The sequence below is a fragment of the Podarcis erhardii genome (genome assembly GCF_964252035.2).
Source record: "Podarcis erhardii genome assembly, chromosome: 11".
Lineage (NCBI taxonomy): Eukaryota > Metazoa > Chordata > Lepidosauria > Squamata > Lacertidae > Podarcis > Podarcis erhardii.
In genome coordinates, this window is record NC_138501.1 from 14,485,516 (window position 1) to 14,505,251 (window position 19,736).

At 41.0% G+C, this 19,736-nt stretch overlaps 1 protein-coding gene across 2 annotated transcripts in view; it reads right to left on the bottom strand.

The window, feature by feature from the left end:
- The window catches only part of MEGF10 (multiple EGF like domains 10), a 113,745-nt gene that overhangs the window by 72,889 nt on the left and 21,120 nt on the right, over positions 1 to 19,736 (bottom strand). The window contains exons 1-5 of one of the 2 annotated variants that reach the window (XM_081880349.1): positions 19,697 to 19,735; positions 13,146 to 13,279; positions 10,711 to 10,812; positions 9,369 to 9,469; positions 533 to 625 (exon numbers count right to left, since the gene is read on the bottom strand). In XM_081880349.1, coding sequence (XP_081736475.1) covers positions 533 to 625; positions 9,369 to 9,469; positions 10,711 to 10,812; positions 13,146 to 13,279; positions 19,697 to 19,720 — 454 coding nt within the window. In that variant the 5' untranslated portion in view covers positions 19,721 to 19,735. Of the gene's footprint in view, positions 1 to 532; positions 626 to 9,368; positions 9,470 to 10,710; positions 10,813 to 13,145; positions 13,280 to 19,696; position 19,736 lie in introns of those variants that run through there. The other variant, XM_081880350.1, reaches the window with a different exon arrangement.

The window sequence follows — 19,736 nt, forward strand, 5'->3', positions numbered from 1 at the left end:
TCATTTTTAATAATTGATGGATTTTCCCCAAAATATGTTTTTATTCTTAACGTCCCAAACTCTGTAATATCTTTGATTTGTCCATCAGTTGTAATAAAATACTACACACAATGATTTTGAAAATATTTGAACTGTGGTTAATTCCCCCCCCCCTTTTTTTTCTTTTGGCTTCTAAATATGAAACCATATTCTCCTGAATTATTAGATGTTTGAAAAGGTATGGTTGTTCAAGCTATTTTGTTGAAATAGCAGCTTTCCATATCATCTGTTCAAGTGCTAAAAGCCACGTCCTGTGTGCCAGGAAACAAATTAATGTAGGGTTTTATCTGCTGACATTTGGCACTTCCTAATTTAATAAAGAGAAAACAGAGAAACAATCATACACAGAGAGATCCTATACCTTCCTGTAAATCAGAGCTAACTTTTCAAACAGGCACTGGGGATTCCTGGCACAAGATTTTAAAATCTCCCTGCAAAGAAGGGTAACAGAACAGACAGAGCCCCAGACAGACAGTAGCAGATGTAGACTTACCACTGGAACAGTTGGGTCCACCCCAGCCAGGCTCGCACTGACAGGTGTTTGGAGCGATACAGCGACCATGGATACATTTATCAGCACAGTGAGCTGTCAGAGAAAGAGGGAAATCATCAAAGAAAGAAGGACTAAAAATATTGATTTTTTTTTTTAACCACCTACTTTCCATAATCCAGCTGTTTTATACTGTCTCTGGTTTCTCCTGAAAAACAAAGACTTATTTAGCATATTTAAAGTTTTTAATAACTTCCCCACATTTGCTGGGTGTTTAATATCCTTGGATTGTCCTCTCTAGTTTCAGTATTTTGGAAGGAATTTCACCATGGCTGCTTCAACTTTATATATCTATCCAGATAGGAAAAAGCAGCTCTTGTCGTTTAGTGACTCTACATTAGCAACTGTGTGCAGGAAAGGTGCTTGATAGAGCAATTGTAACCAGGTCAGGGAGGAGAAGAATTGGGGGAGTCACACCCACATCTGACTTCTGCTGGTGAGGATGAAAAATAAGGACAGGGTTTTTTGTCCATCTTTGCTGTGCCAGCTCCATTGGGTGATCCACATGGCTTCTAAATTCCACAGATTCATAGCCTCTGGCCCCTTGCTCCCACAATGCCCTATTTCTGAGCTTTTATCCATTCAGGCCTCTGCCACAGGAGAGCCCCCCCCCCCCGGCATCTCTAGAGGCATTCATCTTCTCCAGTGGAGAGGTGATTAAGCTGCATCATAATTACCCTCCCCTTCTGTTCCAGCTCTCTTGTTTTATCTCTCTTTTGTGTGTCACATACGCGACTGATATACACCATTTATTTGGCAACCATTTATTGGTCTTTTCTTAATTTTGATATACCAGTAAGTCTCATATTTTTGCAGTCATGATCATCAGTGAATATGATAGTCTGTGGCTACTGCATTCAGAGGTAAAAGCAAGAGAATATATATATATATATATATATATGCAGGTTTTGGTGTCCTCGGGTGTCTTCCCGTGTAAAAGTTGGGGTGTCTAGGCGACGTTTCGACGAGGTCTCACTCGTCATCTTCAGGCTGGTGCTTTCGGCTTCTTGTTACTGGAACAGAGCAGGATCTCAGTGTTTGAGTTCCTATAAATACTGTAGAGGGGGTGTGGTGTATAGCCTCCAATGTTCTGGGCAGAGAGGAAGTTCCCAGGTTAGTGTGCCTTTTCTTCTTTTGTTCCTTAATTACTTGAGAGATATCTTGAGTGATTTCTTGAGTGATATCCTGAGTACCACTTAGGTGGGTCATTAGGTGTGGATTAGTTGTTAAAGTCTTTGTGTCTTGACCTCTTGAACTTTGTGAAGAGTTTTCCTGAGAAGATGGCTGTACTGTACTTAGTTGTGCTCTGGCTTGGCTTCGTGTATAGGGGCGAGCTGTGGTTTTGTGGCTTGTGTCAGCCAGATCTGTGTAGGGATTGCAGGGGGGTGCAGCATCCGGAGGTGCCACCATGGATTGGCTACTGGATGGTGTCTGTAATTCATCTGTGGAGAGGGTCTGGGTTTGGGTCTGGTGTGGTTGATTGGTGTTGGCGTTCTGTGTGCCTCTGGATCTGGTGTCAGTTTTTGTGGGGAGGGCTAATTTCCAGATGTCTGGCAAGCGGGATGTGTCGTCACGCTTGTTCATGTTGTGAGGGTGTTTCTCTATCTCGATGGCTTCCATGATTATTCTCTTGTGGTGATGTTCCGTGTTAAAGAGCAATTTGGAATCTGCAAAATTAATTTCGTGTCCTGTTTCTTTCATGTGTTGGAAAAGAGAGGAAGTTTTTTCTTCTTTTTTGACGGCATTCTTGTGTTCTGCGATACGTGCATTTATTCGTCTGTTTGTTTGTCCAATGTACGTGGCTGGGCAGACTTTGCAGGGTATTTCATAGATCCCTTGGTTTTCCAACTGGATTTTATCCTTGGGGTTTCTGAGGATATTGGCTATTTTTTGGTTGGTGCAAAAGGCTGTTTTGATATTGTGTTTATGGAGGATTTTGCTAATTTTATCTGTAGTGCCCTTGATATAAGGAAGGAGGGCCATGACGAGTGAGACCTCGTCGAAACGTCGCCTAGACACCCCAACTTTTACACGGGAAGACACCCGAGGACACCAAAACCTGCATTCCTGTACCCGTGAAAATCTACGAAAGCATATATATATATATATATACACACACACACACACACACACACACAAACACAAAGACACACACCAGCTTCTCTTACAAGATTGAAAACAAAAATTCCAGTGGTGTAAAGAATGAAAAGGGTGGCATTGACTGCTATCAGATTTTCCTACAGGGCAGGTGCGTTCAACATTTTCCCTAACTGTTGAACATCCTTACTATGGGTCTCTACAATTAATCCCTGGTTCTAAAGTCACAGTCAGCATTGCAGATAATGTGGCAGTCCCTACTCTCAACACTTTACCCTGTATAAGGTGTTAAAAGGGCAATTATCCATCAAATAAAGGTAAAGGTAAAGGGACCCCTGACCATTAGGTGACCGACTCTGGGGTTGCAGCACTCATCTCGCTTTATTAGCCGAGGGAGCCGGCATACAGCTTCCGGATCATGTGGCCAGCATGACTAAGCCGCTTCTGGCAAACCAGAACAACGCATGGAAACGCTGTTTACCTTCCCGCCGGAGTGCTTTCGCACTGCTAGGTTGGCAGGAGCTGGGACCGAGCAACGGGAGCTCACCCTGTCACAGGGATCTGAACCGCCGACCTTCTGATCGGCAAGTCCTACGCTCTGTGGTTTAACCCACAGCACCACCCGCGTCCCGATCCAGTGAATACAAGTACCTAAAAACTGACATGAACTTTAGACAAAATATGTGAGAAACAGCAGATACAACCCTCCCTTTTCCCTGGGTCATTATCCCCTCTTCCTGTTGTCTTCTCTGTTGTCCTTTCCCTCTTGCTTCCTACCATAGCATTCCATGACATTTTTTGTAAAATGGTGCCAATCTGCATATTAAGCATGCTTCTAAGGCCATGGCATTTTGAAGAGTTTTGATTAAAAAAAGATTAAATTTTGGTCTTCATATGCTAGGAAACATTAAAAAAATAATAGCACAGCTGCTAGGGAGATATGTCACACACTAGAAGCAGCTGTAAGAATATTTACGTTTGGACTGAGTTCAAAGACTTGCAGAGTTTCAGGAAGGTATAAGGGGATGTGTTTGTATCATGGCTTGCCAAGAAATTTTAAGAGCAGATGCAGGAAAATGTTGAAGTACAAAGTACCTTACAATGCAATACTACACAATTACCCAAAGGTAAATCTTAATACATTCAGTGGGGCTTACTCCCAGGTGTGTGGTTAGAGGACTGCAGGCTTAAAGTCCAGTTTTCTATTAGGAATACAAGGAGCAGCAGCATCAGGAGGCTGGCCTGACCTGCATTATCTAACTGCCTGTAATAACATAATAAAGTGGTTTTCTCAAAGAGACTGGAAAATTACTGCTAGGCACAGAACAATGTTATAAACATTATTATTGCAACTCTTGACCGGAAACCGGAATCTGCTTTTTTCTGCGTCCGATCATTTTTGTAAATCTATAGAAAAATATCTAGTGTTGGGCAAGTGTTGTGTCTTCAGGAACTCGGGAAGAGGTTTCTTTCTATTGCTGCTATTGGGTAGCTTTAGAATAGGAATGGAATAAAAAGTTTTGTGTCTCTTGTGTAGGAAATCTGTATTTTTTGTGCATTCTGCAATTTCTTGAAGGCATTGAGGATAGAACCTGAGGCCGTTAGTATGGTGCTCTAAAGCCCGTCCACCTATAAACATCTGTCAGATACAGATGTTAGAAAGTATTCCCTTCTCAAAGGAAAACATGTCAATAATATCAATTCCTTAATGCTAAAAGTGTGCAGAAATTAATTTATTTGCAGATTATATTTTCTTCTGCAGGTAACAATGGCTTTAGACTTACATTTGTATAGACAGAATGTTTCTGTTTTGCTGATGCTACTGGGTTATGCTGGTTAGTTTGTCATTTGAACAGAAAACCAAAATCCTAATACCTACTTAAGGGAGCCTATATGAGAGGCGGAAAGTGTGGAACTGGTATCTCCTATAGAATACTGAGTGAATTACAGTGGTACCTTGGTTCTCAAATGCCTTGGTTCTCAAACGCCTTGGTTCCCAAACTCCGAAAACCCTGAAGTAAGTGTTCCGGTTTTCAAATGTTTTTCAGAAGTCGAAGATCCAATGCGGTTGTTGGCTATTGTTTCCGGGGTGCCTGCACCAATCAGAAGCTGCGCCTTGGTTTTCGAACATTTCAGAAGTCAAACAGACTTCCGGAACGGATTAAGTTTGGCGCTTTTGTTTTTGCTATTTATTTTGTTGGGTTTTTTGTTTTTGAGGCTTTTTCAGTTAATTTGTTTTTGTGACTGTGTGGAACCCAGTTCAGCTACTGATTGACTGTGTGACTGAGGAAATTGATAAAAGCCCCCCATCCAAACCATGACTATCATCAGTGCAGGTAAGAAAAAAATATTTTTAATTTTTATCATCTACAATACTGTCTTATTTATTTTATAGTACAGTACACGGCATTTCCATGCACTGCTCTGGTTCGCCAGAAGAAGCTTAGTCATGCTGGCCACATGACCCGGAAGCTGTCTGCGGACAAACGCCAGCTCCCTCGGCCTATAGAGCGAGATGACCACACAACCCGAGTCATCCGTGACTGGACCTAACAGTCAGGGGTACCTTTACCTTTACCTTTACAATGATTCTTGCTTTCATTTTATGGATCAATGGTCTCGTTAGATAGTAAAATTCATGTTAAATTGCTGTTTTAGGGGTTGTTTTTAAAAATCTGGAATGGATTAATCTGTTTTGCATTACTTTCTATGGGAAAGCACACCTTGGTTTTGGAACGCTTTGGTTTTGGAACAGACTTCTGGAACGGATTAAGTATGAGAACCAAGGTACCACTATATAAGAATAATAAAAGGCAGCAGTAGTCGGGCAGTGGCTTCACCTAGTCACCCTTTGGTTAGTTTCTAGTTGAAAGGATATTTGACCCAAAAATAATCATTTGAAACATCCACAAGAAGTTGCAATTTTCTTCAATACCAACTATTGCCAGTGAAAACAAAATAAACCACTCTTTTTTTATTTACAAGACCAACATGAAAAGTTGGCACTAGAAAAAAGGAAACAAATAATAAATGTTATTATCTATGTGTTCATTCTAGATGTTTTCTGCTTCTTTTGCTACTATCAGTGCACATGGGCACATACAGCTGGAGAAAGTTTATTCCCCAGGGAATCTCATTATCCAAATCAAGTATGTGCAGTGAAATGACAACATTTGGAGTCATCTCAGTCCATCCCAGGGAGCAGGACAGAAAGACAAGCCAGAAGCCAGCAACAAAAGTTCCATGTACACCCAGGAAATAAAGTGAGTTTTGTTTTATTTTTGAAATGGCAAGCTGATGGAAGCATCAGGGAGGATGGACCTTGAGAATAATCCCTTTATTGTCATGTCACTCTCAAGGCCAATGTTCATGGAATCTCAGACATTCATCTCCATCCCTTCCTCTGCAGGAAGAGACCACATTTTTGTTCCCTTTTGCCTGAGAAAGCCACTGTCCACTTTTAATCTTGCACACAAGGATCTTCCTGGCTGACTGACAGCTGAAGAAATAATCAGTGGCTCTTCTAATCCTGGCACCAGAGATGCTAGACAGGAACTTACAACTGCCAACTGGAGCTGTCGGTCGAAGAGTTATGCATCCATCAGCATTGGCACTTACAACGAAAAGGAATTCAGAGAGGGTGAATTAAAATACAGCCTTTTCAATTACTATCAAATCTTCTTGTTGAAGTCAAGACAAACAGACGTGCAAGCCCCTAAGACACTTGCACAGGAAGGTCTACTATGGACTGAAGTTTGGATTAATGTAGCAGTAACCAATTGGTGTCACTCCATCAGGCACAATGCTTTTTGGGCTCCATAAAGAAATGACCCTACAGCTATATGAAAGCATAATGATAACTCCAACACAATAATGTTAGACCTGTTTTTCTGTCTCCTTTTCTGTTTTCACTTAAGAATCTCAACTATGTGCTGAGAATCTTTTTTTAAAAAAAATGTTGGTTACAATCCTATAAAGACTTAATTGTAGCAAGCCTCTTTAGAACTGAACATTTATATGATTACTAGCTTTAAAAAAAGTATACCAAACTAAATGAATTCTAGAATTACTTTCAAAGATGGGAAGCACTGACGATTAAGTGCTCTGTGATACTTCCTTTGCTACCTGAGGACAAACAACTGCTGTCATCCAGTATATAATCCAAACAATACATTTTATCTGAATTCTATTAGGTATTAGCAGTTGTAATTGAATCCCTAATTAACACATACTTTTCAGCTCTGCAAAGTTATTATTCTTTTCAGATATTAGTGCCTGTACTGCAATGATACACTACATTAGCCCTTAAACCACGGGTGTCAAACACAAGGTCCGCGGGCCGAATCCGGCCCGCCAGACCTCGTCATGTGGCTCGTGTAACCGCCGCCAGCCTTCACCTTTTATTCTCGCTTTTTTTTTTACACAAGAAAGCCGCCTCTTCAGCGCATGCGCAACAGCCTACAAGCCAGAGAATGTCTGCCCTCTAGCGGCGCCGGCCGTTCTACACAGGAAACCTCCACTTGTTTTTATATTGAGCGCATGCCATCCTGTGATGTGACAGATCCAATGGCTGCCTGAACCCTTCTCTCCTGTACGGTCAGTCCTACAGATACAACCGGCCCTTTGAGGGTGACCAAACTGCTGATGCGGCCCCCGATGAATTTGAGTTTGACACCCCTGCCTTAAACCAAAGAAGATATTGGACATGAAAAATAAAAAAAATTGACAACGAAACACTTCTCTTTCCAAAGCTCCATCAGGGTTCACACATGAGCTTCATTTTCTCTTACATGTTAGAGGCAACTCCAAACATGCAAATCACATTACTTTGTGTGCACTGGTGCTCTCAGACATGGAAAAGTCTGCCTGAAGAGGTTATTTGTGTGAAAGATATAAACTATTCTGCTAAGACAGAGGTCAACCTGCTTGCTAGATGTTAATGTGCAACTACTGAAAGCCAACTTCTTATTATCTGGCCATTACTGGAATCATTTGAAAAATAAATATTTGGAATTGCCAGCTGACCTTGTGGGGCAGTAAAGTGAGAAGGGTAAAGATTGTCATTTACCAGAAACAATTGGAAAGCAATAATGGAGGCTGAGGGCATTTAGCAGAACCACACAAATATCAGTACTGCGACTACTATCTATTCGATTTCTTACCTGCCCTTTATCTTACAGTCCCAAGGCAGGTTCAACAATTTGAAATCAAATTTTAAAAACAGTTTAAAACAAATTATAATCATAGTAATAGGGTGGGTCCTGAAGAAGTATATCTCAGGTATCGAATGCCAGGGCAAAGTGGTACATCTTTAAAATACAATGGAAACTTTACAATGAAGATGCCAGGCATAGCTATGTGGGAAGGGAATTCCGCCATCTAGTAGCTGCCACAGAAAATGCCTTCTCCCAAGCCACACAAACACTGAACTTATTAGAGCAGTGGAGCTACCAAGATGGCTCCCTCAAGATGGGACGCAGGTGGTGCTGTGGTCTAAACCACTGAGCCTCTTGGGCTTGCCGATCAGCAGGTCGGCAGTTGGAATTCCCGCAATGGGGTGAGCTCCCGTTGCTCTGTCTCAGCTCCTGCCAACCTAGCAGTTCGAAAGAAAGGGAGAAAGGTTGTTTTCTGCTGCTCCAGAGAAGCGGACACAGAGCAATGGATCCAAACTACAAGAAAGAAGATCCCACCTAAACATTAGGAAGAACTTCCTGACAGTAAGAGCTGTTCGACAGTGGAATTTGCTGCCAAGGAGTGTGGTGGAGTCTCCTTCTTTGGAGGTCTTTAAGCAGAGGCTTGACAACCATATGTCAGGAGTGCTCTGATGGTGTTTCCTGCTTGGCAGGGGGTTGGACTCGATGGCCCTTGTGGTCTCTTCCAACTCTATGATTCTATGATTCTATGATTCTATTCTATGAATGCATGCCAGTGCAAGTAGATAAATAGGTACTGCTGCGGTGGGGAGGGAAACAGCGTTTTCATGCGCTCTGGTTTCTGTCACGGTGTCCCATTGCACCAGAAGCAGTTCAGTCATGCTGGCCACATGACCCAGAAAGCTGTCTGTGGACCAACGCTGGCTCCCTCAGCCTGAAAGCGAGATGAGCACCGCACCCCATAGTCGCCTTTGACTGGACCTAACTGTCCAGGGGTCCTTTACCTTTTTTACCTCCCTCTGCTGATGTGTACCCTGAGAATATATGTAGGGAAGGAGGTGTTCCCCCCCCCCCCACAGATATTTGGGGCATAAGTCGTTTAAGGACTTTGAACACTAATGTGAGTGTATTGAATTGGGCTTGGAAACAAACTAACTGACTAAGAGCCTCTGTTAGTGTCAGCAGTCAATGCCACAAATTGATAGACAGTCAGCAACTTCTCACTTGCACAGTGCCAAATGAAGACAGCCCGACTCTACCCTTGCCTCCCGTCGGCTACTGTGTGCTTTCCCCTCAATTGCCCCACAGTGGATGTCAAGATACTCATCAGCAAATCACCAAACCAGCCTTACATTTCTTTAAAGAAGCATTTGAGTTCTCAGGCAATGGTCATTTGGACTCCTGTTCTCAGAGATCAGATAGTCACGGAAAACACTAATACACTTCTCCAAGAGTTGCACACATAGAACTGAAATCTTGATTACTTAAGCAAATTCTAATGTGATAGTAGCAAAAATCAGTTTACTTACGGATACACATTTCTCTGCTTTCATAAAATCCAGGGCAACACTGAGATTTCCGCCTGTACATAGTTTTTTCTCCATGCCTATAGGCAGTACGGTAACTGATTCTATTAAAACACATGAAAGCAAAATTTGTTAACAAGTACTTGAATATAACCAACTATGGATAATTAGGGATATTGCTGACCTATAAATCAACCCTCCTTTTCCTTTGTTAATTAAGTATTCCTTCCACTAATTCTATATTGGACTCTTCAACTATTTCAAAAAATATCCTAAGACTTTCAGATACAAACATAAACAAGCTGAATAATTATTAGAACTCAAGCCTGCAATGCATACTTCATATGTGGGAAACTGGATTGATCAGACATAGACAATCTATCCCAGAGGTAGTCATTACCCTCCATATGTTGTTGGACTCCATCTCCCACAAGACTCCATCATCATGGCCAAAGGTTTAGGATGATGAAAGCTGCAATCCAACATCATCTGGAGAACACCACATTCACTACCCCTTAGGGGGATAGATTTGAGTGTCCAGCACAGGGTTAACACAGCAGAATTTGTGTACTGATTTAACTGAGCTGAACTCGAAGAGGAATTTATTTATTTCAGAATTTAGTGACTGCTCTACATTCAAGGAATACCTGAGTGGTGTAGAGAAAGAAAGAAAAACCATTAATCCTATCATTATTAAGAACAGATATAAAATACAGTAATTTGGGGAGGCTTAGCAGAAAATGAAGTGAGAATTCCAGGGAACTGGGGCCACCATGAGAAAAACACATGCCAGAGTCACAGCATACGTTATTGCAGTGGCTCATGGCACCATCAGTACAAGCATAAAATCTGAAGTGGCCTCATTTCTCTACTGTTCAAGAAGCATTGAAAATGACCACCTTCTATGGTTATATCCCGTATAACAAGATCCATCAAAATATATGGCAGGCATGCTACAGAACTGCTTGATCAATTCCTATTTTCAGATAGTAAAAACTGAATAAGCCACTGCATCAACATTACAAGTCTCTCTGTAATTCTCTAAAGAAAGGAACATATTTTCACACTAGTGCCTCACACAATCTTCCACAGCCCAATAATCCTTTGTAACATACAGTGATCACTTGAGAGGATTATCCACCTCATAGTCTTACTTTGGATAACTTCTACCCGGAAGCACACACATGCCGGCATGCAAACTATGGTTGCACTCATACGATCTCATTTGTGCTTGATATAAATTATTCTAGACTCTTTTTAACGTGAAACAATCATTAATCACCTACAAAGGATTATTCTAGCAAAGCAATATAAGAACATAGTTTATTGTTTATAAGCGAATCACCTGTGTCGTGTGCATTTAAACCAGTTCAGAATGTCTGTGCAGCTGGTATAGTAAATTTGATCAAAAGGGTGTGGATAGGATTCTTGGACTGTAACAGAATAGCTGCACAGAAACAAAACAAAAATATTATGTACACTACTAGAAAAATTGTTGTGAAATAAAGTATAATTATGAAGGAAACAAATATATAGGTTTACCAACATTTCAGAGATATTATCTGTGCAAGTGAACACTCACCATGTTTCAGACAAAACGAATCAATTAGTCTTTAAGTTGTTCTACATCAAATACTATCTGCTTACTATAGTTACATCTTTGATCGCAGAAAAGTATTGTAAACTATGATGAGCGGCAAACTTTTTTCTTTGGTGCAGACCTGAGTGCATATATTCATCTAATGTTTTGTCGCAGCCCAGAAAGTAAGTGCCTGTTTTCAGCCAGCATCTACTAAAGGAGTTTTCCACTTTTTAAGGCAATGTTTTCTTCCACCTTCTACCATTTGTGTTCAGAGGTGTCCCACAGATAAAAGAGGGCAACACAGCAAACATTAGAAATGGATTGTGAACCAGAATGCTTTTCTGCACTATTGTTGATAGTTAACATTTTAATAAAATTTCCATTAATATAGCAGATGTGGTGCTACAGTTGGATGATCCATACAAATATTCTTACTGTGAAAATGATGACCACAAAATGTGGGGAAATGTGATTTGCACCTAGAAAAGCAATCTTGACACTTAGATTTGAATATGTGAGAATTGAAATCCTGCTTCCTTAATTCCAAATCTATAGCAGATTCAGTATGTGGAGCTCATCTGAATAAACTTGTTTTGTTTTTTAAAAAATAAGTGAATGAATACCCCTCAAAAATATATATGAAAAGTCTAAATACAGTAACAGTATAAAGGTATATAGGTATAAAGGTAAACAGTATAAATACAGTATAAAGGTTCCTTGGCGAACACCTATATGAATTACACAGGCCAGCTGTTTCTGTTCATCATTGCCAAAGAAAAAAGTGTAATTTCACTAAGGTGTCTCATGCTCCTATGCTAACCTACTATAAAATAAGTCCCAGTGAGTTTCACAGGACTGTACACACCGGTGTGCTGCATAAGCCTGGTGTTCTGCTCATTTTTAATTCACTTAGAGGCTAGTATCTCATTCCTTTCCCCTACATTCGCAATTTAGTTGGAATTCTCCTATAGGATTGCCAAAGATTCAAGCAGCAACAAGTAATTTGTTGACTACCATCTATTCCAGTGCAACTGCTAGTGGTGTGGTAACTTTCCAGATGTGGTTTATATGTTCTTCCCTCTTGCCACACCCCTGAATATTGGAAGAAGAATGAAAGCATACTATATTTAGAAATAATCACCAGTCAAACAAATGCTGGTTTCTACTAGTTTTAGGGGCAAGATTCAGACTTTGTTATGCTTAGAGAAGACCTTTTGAAATCTATGAGACTTAAGTTTAGGCAAACTTACGGTAAATCCCATTGATTTCAGTAGGTCTACTCTAAGCACAACTAACACTGGATCCAACAACATGCAACCAATGCTTCAGATGTTTACATGAAAAGACACAAAAAATTAAAGGCTACAAAATGAGTAAAAACAGCATCTGAATTTGCTTTTGCAAGCTTGGTATGGTGATAACAGCCCTTCAACTCTTTGTATGCATGAGAACTCCAGTGGATATGCTGTGCTCCTCCTGTATATGTAATTCCTTCATTCATTTAAGCAAAGGAGACAGATCTGTGCACACATCCCTTTGTATGCACAGAGCTGCCAGTGGAAGACACACTGCACTGAAATTATAGCTGTATTTTCCTCCCACGTGAAAATAATTAAACCAACAAGTTTTAAGGTAGATTTTAAAAGTTTCATAATTACACCTGGATGGCTTCCAACAGGGCTAATTTGAATATGCACATTCTCCCACAGAGTTAATTGGATTAAAGGTATCCATTTATAGTGTGTCTGGTATTTATACAGTGGTACCTTGGGTTACGAACTTAATTCATTCCGGAGGTCCGTTCTTAACCCGAAACCGTTCTTAACCTGAGGCATGCTTTCGCTAATGGGGCCTCCTGCTGCCACAGCGTTGCCAGCGTGTGATTTCCATTCTCACCCTGGGGCAAAGTTCTCAACCCAAGGTACTACTTCCGGGTTAGTGGAATTTGTAACCCAAAGTGTTTGTAATCCAAGGTACCACTGTTATGGTTTTTATTTCCCATTCCAGGCATGGATATATTTTAAAGTAGAATATGTGTGTGTGTGTGTGTGTGTGTGTGTGTGGCTCAGTGATGCATTTTTTTCTATATAGCTGCTTTGGGATATAGAGCACAGATCTGTTTTCATACATGCAGTATGCACTTTAAATAAACATAAACATGGACATAAACTACAAGCAAAATAGCTCTTAAATGTTACCTCTCCCAATGGCTACAGACATTTGGATCCTCAAGATTTAGGGATAAAGTTGTGGTCACCCAGTGGTACAAAAGTATGAGAGGGAAGTGAACAAACCAGTCCAAATAAAGAACCATCTTTTTCACAGAATAGCCCTGTATGAAAAAAGAAAACAATTGCTAATATTACTGTTAGGAACTTGTTACAACCAAGTCCAACTTTGCATTGATGGAGGATGAAGCAACCTGTTTCAGATGGGACTATAGGAGTGGATATATGAAAATAAGAGCTGGTGTCTGAATGGTGGAAAGCACAATAAACTTGGCACAGGTGTATCATTGTATAAGTGGAGAAGAACTCATACTTCCAGTGACATGAAGGAGTTGAGAATTGCATTTTAATATCTTCTTCAGCAAGGTAGGAGATGTTCGAGGATGCAGTTCTCGGATGCAACAGACTAGATCACACAGGTCACTTTTGTTTATTTAATATGCAGTGCAGTCATAGCATGCCTACTCAAAAGTAGGTCCGACTGAGTTAAGTGGCGCTTACTTCCAGCTTGTGAGTATAATTACTATTAATAATTAATGTAATTTAATTTGTATACTGCCCTATACCCACAGGTCTCGGGACTGTTCACAACATAAAATCACACTATAAAAACACAAAATACATAACAAAAACAAAAACAACCCAATTATCCCCCCTTCCACAACACATTTTAAAAGGGCATTGGATGTCAATCAGCCAAAGGCCTGGTTAAAGAGGAACGTTTTCGCTTGGCACCTAAAGGCGTATAATGAAGATGCCAGCAGATTCTCCCTGGGGAGAGCATTCTACAAATGGAGAACCACTGCAGAAAAGATACATTGCCACCCTCTGGACTTATCATGGAGAGGCACACAAAGAAGGGCCTCAGAAGATGTTCTCAGGGTCCAGGTAGGTTCATATGGAGAAAGGCGGTCCTTGAGGTATTGCGGTCCTGAGCTGTGTACATACCCTCCAACATTTATCTGAATAAAATAGGTACGTCCTATTCCATAATAATAATTTTACTATTTATATCCGGCCCATCTGACTGGGTTGCACCAGCCACTCTGGGAGGCTTCCAATATATAGAAAAACATAATAAAACATTAAACATTAAAAAAACTTCCCTATACAGGGCTGCTTTTAGATGGCTCAAGGGTCGGATAACTCCATATCCTGAAACATTTCTCTGATGAAAATAGGGACATCCTACCATACCCTCAACATTTATCCAATGAAATTAGGGACATCCTGAGGGAAAGGGTCAAATCAGAAACCGGGACAGCTTCTCTAAATTCAGGGACATCCCTGGAAAATAGGGACGCTTGGAGGGTTTGTAAATACAGGGCTGCAGCCTCAATCAACTTTCCACTGACTATTTATAAATGGTTTCCTTCACTGCTCTAATTCTGCTTCTAGGGACATAATCAACAGAACTCATAGATGATTGACACAGCCCTTGGAAGAGTAGGGGGAGAGGTACTAAAACAATGACAGTGAATGGCCTTTAAGACGCATTTGTTTCCAACAAGCCATAGATCACTGGTAAATATTTGCTTGTGCATGGGATGTGACTCTGCTCTTAAAAGTTTGTGTTTATTGCACAAGACACCAGTGTAGCCACAGCAAGCAAGACTGCTGCCTAGGAACATAGAAAGCCACCTTAAAACAAGCCACACCACTGGTCCATCTAGCTCAGTACTGTCAACACTGACTAACAGCAGCTCTCTGGGATTTTAGACAGACAAAATTCCTATCTAGAGATGCCAGGTACTGAAATGGGGATCTTCTGCATTCAAAGCAAACATTCTGCTGTCGAGCTGCAAATATCCTGTAAGCAGCAATATCCATTCTAGATTTGCTTCCATTATCAGAGGAAAAACCAGCGTAAGACTGGGCTGAGCTAAATTGCATTCATGGGTTTCTGCACTTCTCAGCTACACAAGCCCTTTGTTCTATGCATGTCAAGATTTGAAAGCTCCTTAAGTAGCATTAATACTGTGGTAGTCAATGAGCTATATTAACCAGGAATGAAAAGTTGTGCAGTTGCAGTTTAATTTCCAATGAAGCAGTGATTTCCCTTATTAAAGCAGATTATGCAGGTAAATTGTATTTCCTTTTCTTAAAATGTCAATAAATTTCCTACTGAATGCCTCTAACAAAAAAGATTAATGTAAAAAAGAAGACTCAACTATTTGCATGAACCCCCTAGTGTACAACTTGATTGCATCCTAGTTCTTTTGCTTAATTATTAAGGAAAATCAAAACAGAAAATCAGTACAACTGATTAGCATTGCTAAAGTGTTTATATTAGCAAAAAAAATGTAGAAGATTTAACTCTATCTACAGTATGCAGAAATACATTTCTAAATGATACATTAATATAAAGGTCTCAAGGATTCCTCATAACTGGATGAACAACACTGACAACACAAACTATAAAGGGGTTGAAAGTTTCATATGTCAGTTATATTGTTTATAAAGAACATTTTTAAAAAGATACCCAGTGACCACTTTTCAAGGCCCCCAGATGGAAGATTACATAAGTGAGTGTCACAGTAGAAATTACATGTCAAGGTAAATGCTGATACTTATTGGGAGCTCTGAGCTCCTGCCAACCTAACAATTAGAAAGCATACCAGCACAAATAGATAAATAGGTATTGATGCAGTGGAAAGGAAAATGGCGTTTCTGTGTGCTCTACCTTCTATCAGTGTTTAATTGCGCCAGAAGTGGTTTAGTCATGCGGGCCACATGACCTGGAAATGTCTGCGGACAAACGCCAGCTCCCTCAGCCTGAAAGAGGAGATGAGCGCCACACCCCATAGTCGAATTCATCTGGACTTAACCATTCAGGGGTCCTTCACCTTATAAAAGGTATTGGGTAGAATCCAATGTTAGTTCTACTCAGAGTAGACCTATTGAAAATTAATAGATGTGTCACCTGGGTCCATTAATTTCAATGAATCTACTATGAGTAAAACTTAGTTAGAGACAAACTACTGACTATCCCACTATAACTGGTGGAAAGATAGCATTGTTTGAGATTATGAGAAATAGTTGCAGTAGTAAAAAAAAAATTCTTTAAGAAATATGGCAGTGGTAGATAGTTGCATAAAAGAGGACAGGATCTGAAATGAGATGGCACACTTTTGCATAATAATCAACAAAAAGGTAATGGGTGGGGGGTGGTTTTTATTCAAGGATACTAGCTTGGCACACTCTCGCTAATCTCTTTCACTGAGGGATTTCCTAGTTTTCTTGGATTTGAATAAAACCTAGTGCAGATATAACATGTCCAGTCCCATAAGCAGGATTGAGATATTGTGAGTGAACTGTGGGCTTTCACATTCTTTGCCTCCCTCTTAAATGTGAGTTTGCATTTTTTGAAATTCGTTTTTTTGAAAGGCATTGCATTCGCACCATTGTTAATATTAACCATGGTCAGCTTCAAACAAAAGTGCAATCAAGAACGTGAAGTGGATTTGTAAACACTAGTTAAAGTCTACCATTGTCCTAACTGTGGACAGGAACCCATGGGATTTGGCAGACACCTGAGGGCGTCGTAGTCTGGCATGTGGCAGCTATCTGGATCCACCCAATATCAGAAAAGCAAAGAAATTACTGGTTTAGATTTTCCATTAGTATCCCTGGAAAATAAACCATACAGTTAAAGAGACACCACATATTTCCATTGGGAAAGGAAATTATAGGACAGTAAAAACTTCTTTGGGCTGACCACTCCAGATCTCTTTCAAAATAAGAATCCCCCCCCCAAAGAAAAAATTAATTAGCAATGACAATTTATTCACATACCACTCTACCTTTGTGATCGCATATATACCTTTTTAGCGCAATTTTAATATTTTCTTTGCTAATCATATATTGAAATGGTGCTCTGTTCTCAAAAGCACTTTGGAGAAGCTGAAATCCCAGTAGTGTGCTAAAGGACTTTATAAATGGGAGTGTGTTTCCATGATCTGCAGAGCCCAGCTATCATCTAAACAGCTGCACATCATATGACAGCTGCAAGAATAGCAGGTTTAAAGTTTTCATCCACTTAGAATGGTGATTATTCTACTCACAGAGCAGCCCACAAAATGAACGGCACTAAACTGGTTTGGAAAACAACAACAATGGGTTTGGGGTGGGCTATTACAGACCCACTAGAACAGAGGTAGTCAACCTGGCACCCTCCAGGTGTTGTTGTACTACAACATCCATCATCCCTGGCTTTTGGCCAGGCTGGCTAAGGCTGATGCAGGTTGTAGCCCCACAATATATGCAAGCCACCTCACAGCTAGAACTGTATGAAATGGCATAAGCTGTTCTTCATACAGCTTTCTTTTTGTGCAATAAGGGTAGTGGAATAGTAAACAACTTTTACATCAGAATATTTGGCTGCTTACTATGCAGCAACCACAGGTACTAAATACAAGAAAGGGAAAGCAAGAATATGTGGACTAGCCCTGCTCTCTTTGTGCCACACACAAGCTGGCATCATGTTCTCTGAATAATAATAATAATAATAATAATAATAATAATAATAATAATAATAGCCCACCCATCTGACTGGGTTGCCCTAGCCACTCTGGGTGACTTAACAACAAAATATAAAAACACAGTGAGACATCAAACATTTAAAAACTTCCTGATACAAGGCTGCCTTCAGATGTCTTCTAAAAGTTGTGTAGTTATTTATCTCCTTGACATCGGAAAGGAGGGTGTTCCACAGGGAGGGTGCCACTACGGAGAAGACCCTCTGCCTGGTTCCCTGTAACTTCACTTCTTGCAGTGAGGGAACCGCCAGAAGGCCTACAGAGCTGGACCTAAGTGTCTGGGCTGAACAATGGAGGTGGAGGCATTCCTTCAGGTACAGTGCTGAAGCTGTTTAGGGCTTTAAAGGTCAGCAGCAATACTTTGAATTGTGCTCGGAAATGTACTGGGAGCCAGCGTAGAATGCTCAGCATCATTCCCAAAGAAGGGTGGCTATGCAAGTTCAAAGCAAGACTACGCAAACACAGATATATGCACACCCCGGACTCCCTCCACGGGGATTAAGATCCCGGTCAGTGTTCTCACCCTCATGGTGGGGAATCTCGAGCCCATAAGCCAAAAACGGCCTTCCAGGGTTCTCCCTCTGGCCCTCCAGTTTATGCGCCCTCTCCCCAGGCCAAACCCTTCATGGGTCCTTTTGCCTAGCTGGAATGAGTGCTTGAACTGTGATAATCACTCCAACCTGCTTGCCTAAATGGGAGGGATGCATGTCAAAGCATGTCTATAAACCCCTCTGGCTTTTGTATAGCTTCAATACTGTACAAATGCAGGAGTCACATCCATTTCTTTTCCCACCTTTGCTTCTGCCTCGCCCACATTCCCCACTGGAAAGTGGCTCTTGGAATGTTACCCTCCAGAGAATGTTGCCTTTCGGGCTGAAAAATGTTGCCCACACTTGATGTAGAGAACTCTATGTGCATACACCTGTACTTGCACACGTATCCTTCCAACTAAGGTAAAAAATGCAAAGACAGGGAACATGCCTAGGACACACAGGTAAAGGTAAAAAAAGGTAAAGGACCCCTGGATGGTTAGGTCCAATCAAAGGCGACTATGGGGTTGCAACACTCATCCTGCTTTCAGGCCAAGGGAGCCGGTGTTTGTCCACAGACAGGTTTCCGGGTCATGTGGCCAGCAGGACTAAATCACTTCTAGTGCAACAGGGCACCGTGATGGAAACCAGAGAACATGGAAATGCCGTTTACCTTCCCGCAGCAGTGGTACCTATTTATCTACTTGCACTGGTGTGCTTTTGAACTGCTAGGTTGGCAGGAGCTGGAACAGAGCAATGAGAGCTCTCCCTGTCGTGGGGATTCGAACCACCAACCTTCTGACTGGCAATCCCAAGAAGCTAAGTGGTTTAGACCACAGCGCCACCAGCATCCCTAGGACATGCATAAGCATCCAGAGGCACAACCAGCACCCCACATTATTGTACATCTACGCCCCATCAAACAGCATTCTCAACCACATGGCAGGAGCTCTAAGCATGTGCAAATGTACTACAGACTGGTTCAGAACGTGCAGCAGCAGGCAGTGAGGTCACTAAATGCTCAGCATCCATAGGACAGGACCAGTCCAACGATTATTGCTAACTCTTTCATACATTCTGGTCCCACAGGTATTGAAACCTCAGTATGGCTTTTGCTGCACACAATCTCTGCTCATAATGTATTCTTAGACAATAAACAACGAACACAAGGCAGCAATGTGGGACTTTGGACATAAAAACAAAAATGTTATCTTTTGTTGACAGACAGAAACATTAATTAAAGCAACCAATGCTGACCTTATCAAAACTTGTATCTGACCCAATCTTGTCAGCAGTGATTAGTCTCATGTTAACTTGTGGCTATGAATAAACTTGATTGCTTTTATCGATTCTGCTTGCAGTGTTAATAGATAACAGGCATTAAATGCAGTAGGAGCAGTGCACTAGGAAATCATTTTCACACATGTATATATTTTCGCATTCTGTCACATACCTTATAATCTGGCTCATGGCACATAAAGTAGAATATAAAT